The following is a 16,826-nucleotide window of genomic DNA, read 5'->3' as shown; positions in this document are numbered from 1 at the left end:
TTCTTCCAGACTTCCCAAGGCCCCAAACCAATGGTCTTAGGGAAATTTATTAGCCGAAGGTTAAGAGACCTTACTTGGCTCTACATTTGCTCCTGTTTATGAAGACTGATTTTATCCTGACCAGTCCCCACACTGAAAGTCTCAATATCACTTACATATTTCTCTAAGGTTATGAGTCTGTTTTTGATACTCTTTATTTGTATTCAAACTTTCAGAGAGGGAATTAATTTGTATGCAAAAATTATTTAAAAATGCATCTAATTTCACCAGTACACTCCAAATAGCATCGAGGATAACCACCAGAGGTTTAGTCATCCCAGAAACAAGGGCAGATCTGGAGGAACCAGGTTTTGAACTGCAAACTGAAGATAACCCAGAGTTGCTTAATCCTCCCTCTTGTTGCTGCAAAGCTGGCTCCCCTTCTTCAGCTACTCCCTGCTGGTCTTTTGTCCTGTAGCGGCAACCCAGATGTACTGTCGCCTGCAGCCCTGACAGACTCAGGAGAGACAGCCTGGGAGCTCCTTTCTCCAACCATGTATCAACCTCATCTCCCAAGGCCAACAGCCCTGCTGAAAACTAAGCCGTCTCTCTGCTTCTCATTGGCGGTTGATTTTATTTATTTATTTAAGACTTTTATATACCGACTTTCTTGATACAAATCAAATCAACTCGGTTTACATCGAACAAGCAGTAACTATAAACAACCAATAACAAGAGACAAATTGAAAGGAGTATAAAGTTACATTATAACAAGGATATGTTAACTTGGAGTAGGAAAAAAAGAGAGGGCACGAAGAGAAGGGATGATTGGGAGGGCTCTGCAAAATTTTGCTCCCCTGAAAATCTGGCATTCTTTCATCAGAATCCGCAATGGGGAGTTCACCCTCCTAGGATCTAGGAATGCTGATAAGGAAAGCATCGTCTTCTACTTGACAGAGGGGTGATGAGAGAATTCAGAGGGATTTACCCTCACTCTCCCCTTCCTTGTAGCTGGCATTGTTTCTGGAAACAAAATCTTAGGCAATTATTCACAAACATTCACTTTTGAATGATCAGTGGTATGCATGTAATTTTTCTTGGAAAAACTGCTTGCGCAAATTAATGGATGTAAATGTATGCGGGTGGTTTTTCTGGGATAATTTCTAAAGGGACATATACTTGGCATTTGAAAACCAGTGTAATGCCCAGAGGTAAAAAGTAGCTACAGACTTTGTACCAGTGAGGACAGTTATAAAATTATCCTCATAATGTAAGTGATGTAATAAACTGCAGCATTTTGTACACAGTATAGAAATGTTCCCAAGCTCAGCTGAGCAGAGTGACCCTAGGCACACGTACTGCTTGAGCACATTTAAAGGGCCTGTGGTGAGAAATCCTCCAAGGCCTGTAACATCATGTCAGGGTACATGATGTTACAGGCCTTTCACTATTTAAGGCCTGCACTGCCCTGCCTCAGATGCCTCAGCAATAGGTCAGAATCCCTGGAGTAGCTCTTTGCCACATTGTTCCTGGTTCCTGATCCTGATTCTGTTCCTGTGCCTTGCCTTTGTGTTCCTGTGTCTTTGGAGTTGCTGCATCCTTGTCTCATGATCCCTCATCTTCGTTCAGTGTCTTCCTACTGTGCTGATGCTGCCTTCCTTCCTTGGGATTGACTCCTCAGTTTGACTTTGGACCTCTTCTTGACCATTGTAGACTTCTGCCTGCCTAGTGACCTCTATTTGCTTCTTATCTTCCTGAACGCTCCCTGCCCTGACCTCAACCTCCTTCTCACCTTGCTGTCTGCTGCTGGCCTCAACCTTTGCTTGGACTGACCTTATTTCCTTCTCGTGGGCAACAGTCTCTTCGCCCATGGATTCATCCCTGCACAGAGACCCGCACCTAAGTCCAGTCGGCCATGGCACCCAAGGGCTTAACCTAAGGGGAACATGGGCTAGTAATGGTGAAGTTCCTGTTGGGCCTCTGCTCCAGCCAGCTCACCTGCCTGCATTGACGACCTGCAGGCTTCCTCCCTGTGGGTAGCATCAACCTCACCTCAGACCAAGGGTCCACTTCCACAACAACCTCCTTTTTTCCTGTTGATTATGCCTCTCTCTATGCAGTCCAGCATCCCTCTAGCCTTAGTCATCTCCTTGTCACATTACTTCACTACCTTCAGATCTTCAGACATGAACACCCCAAGGTTTTTCTCAGTCTGTGCACATTTATATTTTACCCCCATTCTTTGGATTACTGCACCCCAAATCCATCCAAATCCATGAGAAGATGCAGAGCCATGAGAAGATGCAAATTTGATAACTAGATTTACAAACAGTAAATGGTAATACCAGAAGGCATTTCTTTACACTATACCATGAACTATAATCAAAAGTTTACAGCCATGAACTATAATCAAAAGTTTACATGTGGCAGATTGTCCATACACTGACAGGAACCAGGCAATAGATAATTTCCAGTGAAAATAATTAGCCTTTATCCGTAAGTTCAATCATTAAAGCCATTAAAGTCAATAGATAATCTACACTAGGAGTATTTTCTGTAAGTAAGAAAAGAAAATTATGGTTAAATGGGGAAGGGTGGGAAATTCCCAGTCCTGGCCCGAGTGCACATTTGTTTTAGTGAATGAGTTCAAAACAAGGCTAAAATGTAGATATGGATGGTGAAACCAGTAACTAAGCAGATACCATAACAACACAGCGTGTTTCTGCACGTCCTCTTCTGAATAAGAGAGGCTTTTTTTTTTGACTGATCTTTACCAAGATTTGTGCATCTTGTACATCTGCAGTAATCCCAGGGACGTGCAAGACTGCACAAATAACTTATTAACATATCACACTTACCTTGACAATAAAATATGGTTCCCGTGATGCTTGCAATGCCACTTTTAAGAAAAGAAACCTTGAGGATTTCAGTCCTAATACTGGTACTGCTCAGTCAATAACAGGTATCTCTCTAGTGTTTCAACACATTTGAAAAAAAAAACAGTAAGTTACATTATTAAAAATAAAAAATATCACCTGAAGAGCAATGGTCGAATTCTTTGCTGAAAATTTCCCCACGAGTCCTTGTTCTTTGCGTTTCTTGAATTTCCTAAAGTAGTCCTGTATCAGGAAGGTGGCATAGAACTTCCCCACGGTTACCTCATCATCTAAACGAACAGACCAGACACATCTCTCCCAAGTCAGCAATGTTCAACAGTGCCCTGAATACTTACAATTGATTTGGGGGGGGGGGGGGAGGGGGTGCAGGGAGGGGGGAAGGAGTGATGGGTTATATGGAGCAAGACCATTTATTTTTTATAGCTTACAATAAAGTATCTAAATCTAATACAAAGCCCCAGTGCAGCAAACAAACTCACCCAGACCTAGACAGAATGGGCAACTATCATACTCGCCGTGATTCTCACAGACATGGGACCGCAAGTCGATTCTCAAAAAGGAAATTTCCTGATGGAGTTTCTCTTTAAAAACCCCTCATCAGGTCAGCCCACTGAGGCTTCTTGCCTACCCCCCCGTACTTTACAGGTGCAAATCACGCAGAGGAATTTCACAGTGAAATCCCTGCGTGTACTATGCCAGGCCTTCCTGCTCCTTCTCCTGTGGTGAAAAGTGCATGCACTGGGGATAGCACGTACACTGTTCCTTGCATGAGGGCAATTTTCGGAGGGATTTTTTCTGCACGTAAACACCAGAAATCCCTTTGAAAATTCCCCCTTAGTGATCAACCAAACATGGTAGATGGATATTTCCTGACTAAGAATATGTTTCATTGTAAATGTCTTAATTTAAAATTGTCTCCATCTGTACAATACAATAGGACTGCTGTAAAAACTGGGGAAAGTAGTGCTTGGAGGAAAAAAAAAAAAACAGGCAGCATCCTTTTCATTGAACAGTCAGATTTCATCCTAATGTTTTCAAATGCAATTAAAGTTACATTAAAACATTATTTCACGTATCAGTTTTATTTGCTTTGATTAGCATAATCCTTAGTTTAAATGCATGATTTGTGCTTTTTTTTTTTCTCATCTGTAATATGATATGTGAATAAATGTCATTAACTACTTTTCAGAAGTTGTACACATAATTTGGCTGTTCAGTTTCAACAGGCTGTGGAAAACACTAATTAGATGAGCCTGGTGGTCTTTAACTACCATCATGTTTTATGTAACATATCACCTTACTAAACAGAATGAACAAAGCTGTTTATATTCAAAGGGGCATCTGTCCAAGATGAATCTTAATAAAGTCAATTCCAGCACCATTTATTGCTTTCTTAGGCCACATGAAAAATTTAACATCTGATGAGATCTATTAAGATAAGTTTTTATCCTCTTCACCTGTCAAGGTCACTATCTACTAAAGACAAAGCAAAGAACAGTCCAGCTAATTTGTTTGAGGGATTGAAGAATAACAGTTTAGTTCAGCGAAGACACTTTTTAAACCTAATCTAAAATGGAAAGCACTTGGCTCATTAATTACTATATACCCTGCCTTCTGTATAAGTACAAATCCTTGTACTGAACAGTGTAATCTTGCCTTTGAAACCAAATCTTGTAGAAAATTTCCTTTACCTAAGAACAGACAAATCCTTTTACATTTTTGTTCAAAAACCATGGCCTCTAAAGCTCATATGTTGGTCCATTAAAAGGAATTACAACCTGGCATGAATCCAAGTAGATTTTATAGCAAATCTTCTTCAAACAAATTCTGTTTACTGGACATTTTCTTCCACTTCTAAAGGATTCTGTTCAGATTGGACATGGTAGGGTATGAAAGGGTTTGCAAGGGATCTCTATGTGCTTGAAAGTCAATATATAGCCTATAACTGTTTGGCTTTTGAGTTTGAAAGCAGAATAGAAGTTAAGAAGTGGGAGCACAGGGTTAAGGAAATGATCTCTACAAGGTCAGAGTTATTCATGCAAGTGCAATAGCTAACTACTGTAGTTTGAAGCATGCATCAGTATTTCAAGAACAATGTAGGGGAATAGAGCTGGCAAGAGGCAACACTAGTTCCATGCCACCACCCTAAAACAGAACTGCTTCAGAATATTCTTAAAAACTTATGGTTGAAAGGGAGACAGGCTGCAGGAAAAAAAAAACTCAAGCAGATAGTTACAACATTAACAAAGCTGTTCCTCTACGCCATGCAAGCAGTCAGCAGTTAAGGTTAAAACAGGTACAGTAGAAAACAGGCACTTGTTTCAAATGTGCAGCATCACTTGCCCTTTCCATGGTCAGATAATACTCTTTGTTGCTATCGTACCCACTCCCAGCTGGCAACCACCATATCCTTAGCAAGTGGCTCCCTCCAGTGCCAAAGCCATTGTTGCTCCTTGAACCATGCTAAAATCTCTGAGCAGTGCAGGCAGCATGCTCTTCCCCTAGAGACTGAGAATGTCACCTTCACAGTGCTCAGCCTCCACACCACTGGGCCTGGACTCCTGACTCTGCTTCCAGACCTGAGCCCGATCTTTCTTTGCAGCTGCAGTAAGGCTATAAAAGTACAGTCAGCTAATGTAACACCAAGTGATCACTGTGCGTTGTAACTTTGGCTGACTCTATTGCTGTAATTGCTATTTTACAGTAAAAGTAGATCCTGCACCTTTAAAACATGAAAAAGTGAATTAAAACCAGTTAATCTAAACTTGAAAGATGCTACTCGTTAGAAAGAAAAGCTAAATTACACACATATGCCTATGTAAGTATTACATTTGAAGAGATGCTTGTAATATTATATACATTTCTTTCTAGTAGTATGAAGGATATAACTATACATAACAAAGAGTTAGTTAATCTAAAAAGCATGTATAGGGTTCCCAACATCAGTGCTTTTAGGAACATTAAAAAGGGGTGTGTTTACATTGGGGGAAGGGGTAAAGTATGCACACAGAATTGAATTTTAATATCTGCAGGCATATTTTCTCCACCTTTCTTTCACCCTCAGAAAAAGGAAGTGCAAAATCCACAGGCACTTTTGTCATCGGCTACCTGTGTAAGTGAATTTTCAAAAGAAAAACTGAGTTGTTGTTTTTGAAAATTGCCTAGTAGGTCTACAGGTACAAAACCACAGGTATCTGTGAACTTTGCACCAAACGTTTCCTAATATGCATTGGGATAGGGTGAACTACTAAATCTAATAATCAGAGTTAGAAACTTATTTAACCAAGTCAGAGGCTGAAATGATGAAACAGTTTAAGTATTTAGGTTAACATCACTGGTCTAGTTTGATGAAATATTTCACTTCAAACCACAATCAGATTTGCAAGCAAACAGAACATGAAACATCTATGCTCTACATATTCTGAACACTTCTTATCACTGAGCCATAATCTTGCTGTCTCTGTATTTTTCTTTGCAACACAGATCCTTTTAAAGTCATCAAAATAGAAGCAAGGCTGCAAAGCATTGCTATATCTTCTAATCTTATCTGGGTTCCTGCTCTCCTTCAAGACTTAGGTTTAGAAATGAAACTAAAGTGAACAGGTAATTACACTAACCCCCAGCAGGAGGAACAACTTGGTCTAGCAACTTCATGCTGGTTCTCTTCCAGATTTTCTTTATGACTGCTCTCAGTTCTTCATTGGCTTGCTCTAGATTACCTGGTGATAAAAAGAATCAAGGGATGATATCATTAAGGTCATTCAGCGAATCTTTTGCTTGCAATAGAGTTGTAAATAAAAAGAGTCTGCACCATCATAATGTTGTTTTGGGGTTTTTTTAGCTTAATGATTTTATTAATGTTAGAAGTACAATAGTTCTTGAACACAGTTTTTGTAAATGTGTAAGTTATCAAACACATAACTGAAAAACAAAACCTTGCACCATGTTTTTTAAAGTAAATATGCTTTCTGTGTCCTAATCAAATGAGGTGGTGCTGTCCTTTTGGTGGAAGAACTTTTGAATGAAGACAGAAGTGGACCTGTGACTTCTCAGCTACAATCTCTGAACATGCTGGTAATTTTAGAAGGGAAGGAACGGACTCATGCTGAGTACTACAATCTCCTTACAGCAGTGGGGTTTATGGACATTCAGGTCAGGACAACTGGGAAGATCTTTTTTTTTTTTTTCCACATTTTTTAATGTGAAGTAACTGCCTTTATACAAATAAACAACTGGAACACAATACCAGTCTCACAGTCTCCTTGTTTTTTTTTTTCGTTTTCGTTGGTGAATTCCTGCCCCCCCCCCCCCCCCAAGACCCCCCTCCCTAAACCCCTTAGATGCACTTATGTATAAGAAATCAGCCTTTTTGATAAGTGGAGTTCACGCACCCCAGTCCACTGACTTAATAGTTTATTCTGCAAAAGCCTGCAAATAATAATAATAATATGTGTTCTCAGTCCGCCCCCAGAGGGGCTAGCCTACGGATAGAGTCCGGCATGGAGCCATAAAAAAGAGATCAGATTTCCTTGAACAAACGTTTCTTCTTGGGAGAACAATTACGATATAAAGAGCTGTATTCCAGTTGGTAGAGTTCCATCATCAATGCTTTCCACACATCACCAGTGGGTGGGGAGGCCTCTATCCAGCAAGCTAGGATTCATTTTTTGGCTATTAGACAGGCTTTAGAAAAAAACCCCAGATTGTCATGGTTCAGACTACTCTCCCCTATATCATTATTCAAAATACAGAACGAACATGACCAAGAAATTTCCATACCAAAGATACTCGAAAGGTGAGTGCGTACATTCTCCCAAAAGGTCTGGATTTTCTCACAAGCCCAGAGGCAGTGGGATAAGTGACGCCTGTGAGGCACTGCATTTAAGACACGAGTCCGAAGTAATTATATGCATTTTGTAGGCCCTTGCTGGAGGAAAGATGATTCTATGGAAAATTCTTTGTTGTAGTTCCCTAAGGCTTACATTATTCATTATCTTTGGAATGGCTATGCAACAGTTCTTGAGCATGGTGATATCAATCTCTTCTTTTCAGTCCCGTGTCCATTTAACTATTAGATTGGAGTATACAGAATATAAGATAACAGACATATAGAATTTATATAAACATGATAAGGAGCCTAGTTTGGCCCCGAAGAAGGTAAATAAACCAGTGTAAGTTGGATTGTCAATTGCTCCATTGACCCCCTTCATTAAACCTTGACAAGTAGCCCTCAGATAGCCATATAGTAAAAGTGCTGGGGTTGTAAGCCCAGTTTTTCCTGGCACTGTGTAAAAGAATATATCGTCCCAGTATTCGAGTCAAGTAAATCTTTTAACATCCAATTATGCGAGACCTTGAAAACATGTTGTTTGGGTAATATCAATAGGGATTCTTTCGAGGGGCCTCACAAAGGAAAGTGCGAAGAAATCTGCGAGGGTAACTTCAGCATTTTATGGGTCACTCTCCAAATACGTCTATAACCCCAATCAAAGTATATTGCATGTGTTTGCACTGTAAGTCTTGTGGGGCAGTATGCAGGACAAAACTTGGATCAAAGGAGTCACATATATCAGCCACCAGATTCCAATCCATATACTCTGAGGTATTATTGCACCAATCCCCCAGGAACCTAAGGTTTGCTGCCCAAGAATAGAGTCTAAAATCAGGTAAACCATACCCCCCCCCCCCCCGGTTGGGATTTAGGCGCACATAAGGTAGCATAGGAGAGTCGAGCTTTCTTCCCCTTCCATAAGAAATTTTGAATTATTTTTTGCAATCTCAGGTGATCTTTCACCTGGAAGAGACAGGGCACCATAAGGAAAACATAAATGAGGTTTGGGGCAATCGCCATCTTGACAACCACTATTTGGCCTTGTAAGGATAGCGGTAGGGTTTTCCAGCCGACTAATTTCTGCTTTATTTTCTCTATTATTGGAGATATATTCAAGGAGTACCATTGCCCTGGGTGCTTATGTATCTATATCCCTTGGTACTTGATGGAGTCAGCTGCCCACTTAACAGTAAAATCTGGCTAATCTGTTTTGAGAGTGCCCAGCAAGTCCAATACCTTGGTTTTATCTAAATTTAGCTTAAAACCTGATACCATTTGATATTGCAAGAAAATCTGTATGGCTGCGGGAAGAGAGTCCCGGGCATTGGTGAGCAATAAAAGGATATCGTCAGCGAATAGAAGAGTCTTTTAATGTTGCGATCCCATGGAAATACTGGTTACCGCTGTTTCCCCTCTCAATCTATGGACTAAGGGTTCCACTGTAAATATAAATAATTATGGGGATAGAGGGCAGCCTTGCCTGGTTCCTCTGGCCAGCGGAAATTCCTCAGACAATATGCCATTGACCAGAATTCTAGCCTTCGGATTAGACTAGAGAAGAGTAATATATTCATATATTTTCCTGGCAAATCCCATCTTTTACAAAACCATTTTAAGAAAGGGCCATGCCACCCTAACAAAGGCTATTTCCGCATCACATGTGACCAGCAGTGGTTGAGGGAGAGCCAGCATATGACAGGTTTCTAAGGCCGTTGTGGATGAGGACCGTAGACCTCCGGCCATGTACAAAACCCACCTGGTCCACCGATACCAGAAATGGCATAATTGGTTTCAATCTATTTTCAAGTATTTCCCCATAAATTTTAATATCTAAATTAAGCAAGGAAATAGACCTATATGATGAGGGTTGCGTGGGGTCTCACCCTGACTTAGGTAAAACCACTATAGTGGCAGCCCTCATAGTGGGTAGCATGGACTCTTCCCTTGACATAGTTTCTAAGAGAGAGCACATTACAGGGGCAGTTAGGCCATCTGGTCCTGGTGCTTTATTTTCAGAGAGAGATTGGATTGCAGTGGTGACCTCCTCCACCCGAATCGCATGGTTAAGATTCTCTCTCATGGCTTGGGAGAGCTCTGGCAGAGGGAGGTCCTTTAAAAAGATATCCATATCCCTGTCCTCTTCTGGCCCCGTGGAGTATAGCTGGTGATAGTATTCTAAGAAGATGTGGGCAATGTCCTTGGCATCTGATTTAATCATCCCCCTAGGGGTCTTTAGGTTAGCAATAAACTTAGAGGGCTCCTGAGCTTTTAACAGTGTAGCTAGTAATCTTCCCACTTTATTCCCAAACTGGAACAAGTTAAATTGACGATGCTTTAAGAAGCGGGAAGCCCTATTATGTAGGAGAGTATTTAGAGCCATCTGAGCTATTTTATATTGGGATATATCAGCGGCATCGTCCGTTAGATTTATTTTGTGTTTTAGGTTTGTCATTCGTTTTTCTAGGGCAATGATTTCTGCATCCATTTTCTTTTTTTTTATAGCTCACATAGCTAATGATGTCTCCTCTCAGTACTGTTTTCACTGTTTCCCAGAAAAGAATTGGATGACCAACATGTTGCGCATTAAAAGCCATGAACTCCCGCCATTTCTTTTGTAAAAACGGGGGGAATTCAAGGTCCCTCACAAGATGGCTGGGCAGTCTCCATTGGCTATGCCCCTGCGTATCCCCATAACTGAGCTCTCCCTTTACTGGGCAATGGTCTGATACCGTCAGACCTTGTATTGAGGCCGTGCGGAATCTAGGAAAAATGGATTCCAAGACCAGTAAGTAATCGATCTGTGAACATGTGGGGTGTGCCCTCACCATATGGGTATATTCCCTTACCCTGGGATGCAAGATTCTCCAGAGGTCTAAGAGCTTAAGGTGCTTACACAAGAAGTTTGGGCCTTTGTTAGCACTAATCTGGTGACCTCCCCTTGGGGGCTGTCTGTCTAGCATAGGGTCAGTCACAAAGTTCAAGTCGCCCCCCCATGATGACCAGATAATCCCCCATTTGCAAAATTTGTGATAACAACTGCACAAAGAATGAGTGATCATAGGAGTTTGGGGCATATACGGAGGCAAATATTTTTATTTTATTTTATTTATTAGCTTTTATATACCGACATTCGTGGGTACATCTTACTAGTGAGCCCATCAAACTGCCAAGAACCATAATATAATGCCCTTGTGCTTCTATTACCATCTTTTGGGCTGTAAAAGCTGTGGTTTTGTGAATTAAGATCGCAACACCACGGCTCTTCGAGGACCCTTCCTCATGGAATCCCTGAGAAACCTACTTTTTTTTTTTTTTTTTTTTTTTAACTTAAGTGCTTCTTTTCCCAAAAGGTGGGTTTCCTGTATAAAAGTCACTTTGGCATAGAGTTTATTTAACCTAGCTAATACTTTTTCCCTTTTCACGGGCATTCCCAAGTCATTACATTCCACATTACTACTTCAAGAGCCATGTTGGAACCACTTAACATCTAGTATGTGATATGAATTCAATTTCCATTTAGAACTTTTATCGAGTAGGGAGACGGTCTTATACCTTTTGAAAAATCCACAAAAATACATCCATCGTACACAAAATTGAGTGCTTTGACAACCACAATAGTGCTCGACCGGGGTTACCCCCCTGTCCAGTTCCCCTTTTTGGCAGCACTTCACAGCAGAAAGTGAACATGCACCCACAAACAGTGCTCTCCCCTCCCCCCAAATTGAAAACATCCTTGATTTAGGGACATGGATCACAACGGTGGTCAATGTGCTCACTCACCACCTTGCCCCTATGCTAGTAAAGAACATACCAGTCCCCATATGAACATATTGGAAAAACAAAAATTGCAAGCAGTCCGCAGAAGAGTATAAAAAAAACCCATCAAAAAATCAGATACTAATCCCAGTTGTGGATACTAAGCAGTTAGTCCAGAAAGGCCAAAAAGAAAAACAAAAAGGCCCCAGCAATAAGTTCTCCATCTTGAGGATTCCCAAATCTTAAAGGAAAGGCAAAGTTTCACATCTCAACTGGAATCTCCCTGCTCATTTGCTACAAAGTCACGACTAAGTCTCTCGCAGCACTGGCCAAATCAAAAAGTCGATTTGTGCCTTGGTAGCTGATCCTTAATTTGGCCGGGTACATTAAGGCGAAGCGGATTTTCTTCGCCACTAACTTTTGAGCAAACATTGGTGATGCGCTGGAGAAAAACTCGTGTGGAGAAGTCTTGAAATATCAAAATTTTCTTGTCCTCAAAGAGAATTTCTTGATATTTTCGACAGTGTTGAAGGACAAGAATTTTGTGCGCATAATTAACGAAATGGGCAATCACTTCACACGGCCTCTGGTCTGCTGAGCCCTCGGTTTTTCAGCCCATTCGATTTGCCCTCTCAAGTAGGCCCGTACTTGACCCCGCTAATGTTGGGACATAAGCCACCAGCCATATTTCCAATATTCAGAGGAGGTCATTGTCGGCAATAGACTCTGAGAAACCAACAAACTGCAGATTATTGCGGCTGCTATGGTTTTCCAAATCGTCTATCTTTTCGTCCCTAGCCAATGCAGCCTTTTCCAATTCAGCCATCCTCCTCTTTAAGGCCCCAACATTGTCTTCGACCAATGCCACTCTTCCTTCGGCACGCTCTATTCTTGTGTCTAGATCCCCCAGTGCAGTCCTCACCTCCGCAATTTGCTCAGAAATTTGGTGTAAACGAATATAAGAACATAAGAAAATGCCATACTGGGTCAGACCAAGGGTCCATCAAGCCCAGCATCCTGTTTCCAACAGTGGCCAATCCAGGCCATAAGAACCTGGCAAGTACCCCAAAAACTAAGTCTATTCCATGTAACCATTGCTAATGGCAGTGGCTATTCTCTAAGTGAACTTAATAGCAGGTAATGGACTTCTCCTCCAAGAACTTATCCAATCCTTTTTTAAACACAGCTATACTAACTGCACAAACCACATTCTCTGGCAACAAATTCCAGAGTTTAATTGTGCGTTGAGTAAAAAAGAACTTTCTCCGATTAGTTTTAAATGTGCCCCATGCTAACTTCATGGAGTGTCCCCTAGTCCTTCTACTATCCGAAAGAGTAAATAACCGATTCACATCTACCCGTTCTAGACCTCTCATGATTTTAAACACCTCTATCATATCCCCCCTCAGTCGTCTCTTCTCCAAGCTGAAAAGTCCTAACCTCTTTAGTCTTTCCTCATAGGGGAGTTGTTCCATTCCTCTTATCATTTTGGTAGCCCTTCTCTGTACCTTCTCCATCGCAATTATATCTTTTTTGAGATGCGGCGACCAGAATTGTACACAGTATCCAATGCATTCACCTTGGGCGAGGGCGGTGTAACATTAAGTGCGGTAGCCATTTTGGATTCTGTGCCCCTGGCCTTTTCCCTGTTCTTTTGCATGAGTCTGGAGGCCATGCAACCCGCAACTCCACACCTTTCTGGACAAATGGTTTCCAAATGTGTTTAAATCCCTACCGAGGGTCTGTCTGATCTGTGGGGAGGCTAAAAACTGCTATGAGGGGCGGGTGGTGACCGGAGCTCGATCAGTGTGCAGCTTATTGGGCCCACCACATCACTTGATGTTGCGTTCATGCCTATTCTCATCCTCGCTCCACCCTCTCTACCTTTGTGGCGACTCCCTTCGGCTCTGACGGACAGATGCAGCCACGGCTTCTCCCTGCCTCTTGGTCCCGGTGTCCCCAGGCTGGCTTGATGCTACGGATCCGCCATGTTCCTGATGACGCAAGGACGCGCGCGCACTCCAGACTTTGTACTAGCAAGGGTGCGAACCTCGGGGGCGTTCCCCTGTAGTGACGTCATCCATTCTTACTTTAAAAGGTCTTTGTTTGCTAACCTCTAACGAGTTAGCAAGGAACTCCTTTGGACTTGCTTCGGTAGTCCACGCTACTTGCAACAAGGAACTCCAACTGGACTTGCTTCAGCAGTCCACGCTACTTGCAACAATGATCTGAGTCAGCAAGGAGAAACCTTTCTCCACTGCTCGGCCTTTTCAAACTTAGCGGGGGCTCCACTCTCTATTCTTGATTTCAGATTGTTGGATGAGATCCGGTACTTGCTCCTCGAGGGCCTACGTTCCCGAAGACTCAAAAGACTCCTACTGCCTGGAGGCGATCGCAGACGTGAACACAGTGTGTCCTATTACAGACAGGAACCATACTCGCTCCACGAGGGCCATTGTTCCTAATCGCTAAGGCTCCCTTCAATCTAAGATGTTATTGCAGGTACGGAGATTGTGAGTTACCATTGCAGATTGCAGATAGGAATCGGTACTCGCTCCACAAGGGCCTATGTTCCTAATTCTTTTCTCATACTCTCTTCTTCCTCAGAAGATATTGCATATCTATATCTTATGGATTGTTATTACAGATTAACAGACAGGAACTGGTACTCGCTCCACGAGGGCCTACGTTCCTAAATCTCTTCTAACCTCTTCTATCCAGAAGCCATTCCCATACACAGTTATTGTGAATTCTATTTCAGACTGCTTACAAGAACCAGTATTCGCCTGCGTCTCCTGTTCCTGAATTCCTCTGTTGCATATAGAAGACACTACAGAGATCTACAATTGTGAGTGTATCATCTACCACTGGTTATGCCCAGCATACCCTGTCTACTCACTACCTATAGTCTCTCCTTACAGTTCAGCAACTCAGAGATCGTGGTTCCAGTATCAGAGGGACTTCAGCCCTGCCGGGCATATCAACTCACTACTGCCACCTCTGGTGGTTCTACTTCCAGTCTAATAAAGAACTATCTGTGTTTGTCTCAATACTCCAGCCTAGCCGGTGGTCCCTCTCAGGATCTCCACTTGAGGGCGCTGTCATCTGCCATCGGCCCAGGGATTCACTATTCTACTAAGTGTTATTCCTACACTAACAAGAGCGGTATTATCATCTGCCACTCTGTGGGAGCCAACACATATCAGACCATTACTCCTCTCTCTGCGGAAGCTGATCCATATCACATAGCTATCACCCCGTGGGGATCATACAGGTTGCTGGTTCATCTTTCTACAGGAACAAGCATAATAGTTGCTACTCCTTCCCTCTGGAAGAGCAGAGCACTAACAGATTGCTACTCCTTAGCAAGAACCGTAACAGTGTGCTACTTTGCCCCCTGGCGGGGAATCGCTAACAGATTGTTAACTCCTTCTTCAACGCGAGTATCTAGCATCCAGAGTCATTACAGATTACTAACTCCTCCCATCTGGGGGAACAGATCTATAACAGACTGCTTACTCCTCCCCTTGGGGGAGCTGGTCTTCATCAGATTGCTAACTCCACCCTCCTGGCGGGGTGAGTGTCAACAGATTGCTAACTCCTCCCTTCTTGAGGAGCCGGCCACAACACATGATCCTCATCATAATGTTATTAATGTTGTTTGTTAAGTATCTGGAAGTCATACTCAACCACTGTCCGGATAGCAAAGTTAGCTGGATAAACGTATCCAATTAACTTTGGAGGTATATTTAATAGTGCAGTTGCTAACTTTACCTGGATAATTTTAGGACAGCTCTTGGGCTCGATCAGATTTAGCCAGCTAACTTTGAATATCGGACTTTGCTGGATAACTTAGCTGGCTAACTTAACTCCTCCCAGTTATGCCTCCAAAACGCCCCTATCTTGGCTGGCTAAATTCTAGCTGGCTAACTTATTAGCCAGCTAGAATTTAGCCGGATAAGTTCCCAAATCTTCATTTAGCCGGATAACTTCTGAGTTATCCAGCTAAATGCTTTTGAATATCAACTTTGTGATGACTATGAATGTATACTTGTAATCTGCACTGAACATTATTATGGATTCTGTGGAATGTAAGACCTGTAAAATAAGTAAATAAATAAAAATGTTTTCAGAACTTGACATACTCCATTTTTTAAAATAAGATAAGCAGGCTGTGTTCTGAGACCAAGGCAGCAGAAGAAACTCAAATTTCAGTGGGGCATAGTAGGAGGCATTAATTCATATTGAAAAGACATGAAAAACACAATTACCATATATAAGCATGTATAAGTTGAAAAATTTTACCCCAAAAATCGATCCTTAAAATTGCGGTTGTCTTATCCATGGGTCTATCCACATTAATGCTGGTATCGTAATGCAAGATGCATGATTACATTGTTTGCACGCTCCTCCTCCTGATCCCTTAACTAACCCGCTGCTATGAAGACAATGATGGCACTTGCAGTTGCGCAGGCATGTCCTCCCCCTTTCCAAGCCAGGGTCTGATTGGCGCATTTAGAATCACATGGTTCAAAGCGCACCACTGAGACCCCGCGGTGCCAATGCTGCCAGGATGGGATCAATGGTCGGTTCTGCGACTGGCACCGATTTCGGTGCCGGGGGACCTTGGCGTCTGTGCATCGCCTGATTGATGGCCTCCTGAACCATCCGGTCCAGTTCTTCATGGAGACCTGGAGCAAGCAGCCCTGGCTCCGGAAAGGAAGAAGGAGGCAGAGGCATAGCCAGAGGGACCACCGTTAAAGGCGGAGTTGCGGCTCCCAATACCTGTTCGGGTGAGGGTTGCCTTGGTGACCTGGTCGCAGAAAGGGTCGGTGCCTTTTCTGGACGGGGTTTCTTCGATGGCGGCTCGGACGATGGCGAGGTCGATGATGTTCCTTCCTCGGTGGTCCGAGACTTCCGATGTCGATGGAGACGTTTCTCTGTATGATCCCCTCGGTCCTGAGGGGTAGTAGAGGTCGTCAAAAGCCGAGAAGTAATCGACGCCGGACGGTCACTGGCTGGTGGCTGATACTGGCGTGAAGTGGACGGTGCCGGGTCAGATGCAATCGACGGCGTCAGAGTTTGAGAACGGAAGAGAAGTTCCATTTTCTCCATTCTGGCCTTTTGACCTTTTGGTGTCATTAAGGCACATTTGGTGCAAGTCAGGACATCACGCTTGCACCCGAGACACATTACACAGACTTTATACGGGTCTGTTATGGACATGGTGTGAGTACAGTCTGGGCACCGATGGAATCCCGACACCATGGCCTTTGAAAAAATTTAGCCGTGGTACGGTCGACGGCCAGTAGGCCGCGAGGGCCAAACTCAATGGGAATCGACCGAAAATGGGTAAAAACTTA

The 16,826-nt window shown here is 42.7% G+C and overlaps 1 protein-coding gene across 13 annotated transcripts in view; it reads right to left on the bottom strand.

Annotated features, from left to right (window-relative positions):
* The window catches only part of CACNA1D (calcium voltage-gated channel subunit alpha1 D), a 513,308-nt gene that overhangs the window by 51,840 nt on the left and 444,642 nt on the right, over positions 1 to 16,826 (bottom strand). For all 13 annotated transcript variants that reach the window (XM_029600875.1, XM_029600887.1, XM_029600877.1 and 10 more), the window contains 2 exons: positions 6,494 to 6,595; positions 3,015 to 3,145 (listed from right to left, as the gene is read on the bottom strand). In XM_029600875.1, coding sequence (XP_029456735.1) covers positions 3,015 to 3,145; positions 6,494 to 6,595 — 233 coding nt within the window. The remainder of the gene's footprint in view (positions 1 to 3,014; positions 3,146 to 6,493; positions 6,596 to 16,826) is intronic.

This window comes from Rhinatrema bivittatum, chromosome 4, assembly GCF_901001135.1.
Source record: "Rhinatrema bivittatum chromosome 4, aRhiBiv1.1, whole genome shotgun sequence".
Lineage (NCBI taxonomy): Eukaryota > Metazoa > Chordata > Amphibia > Gymnophiona > Rhinatrematidae > Rhinatrema > Rhinatrema bivittatum.
This window is presented reverse-complemented; position numbering and strand designations above follow the sequence as displayed.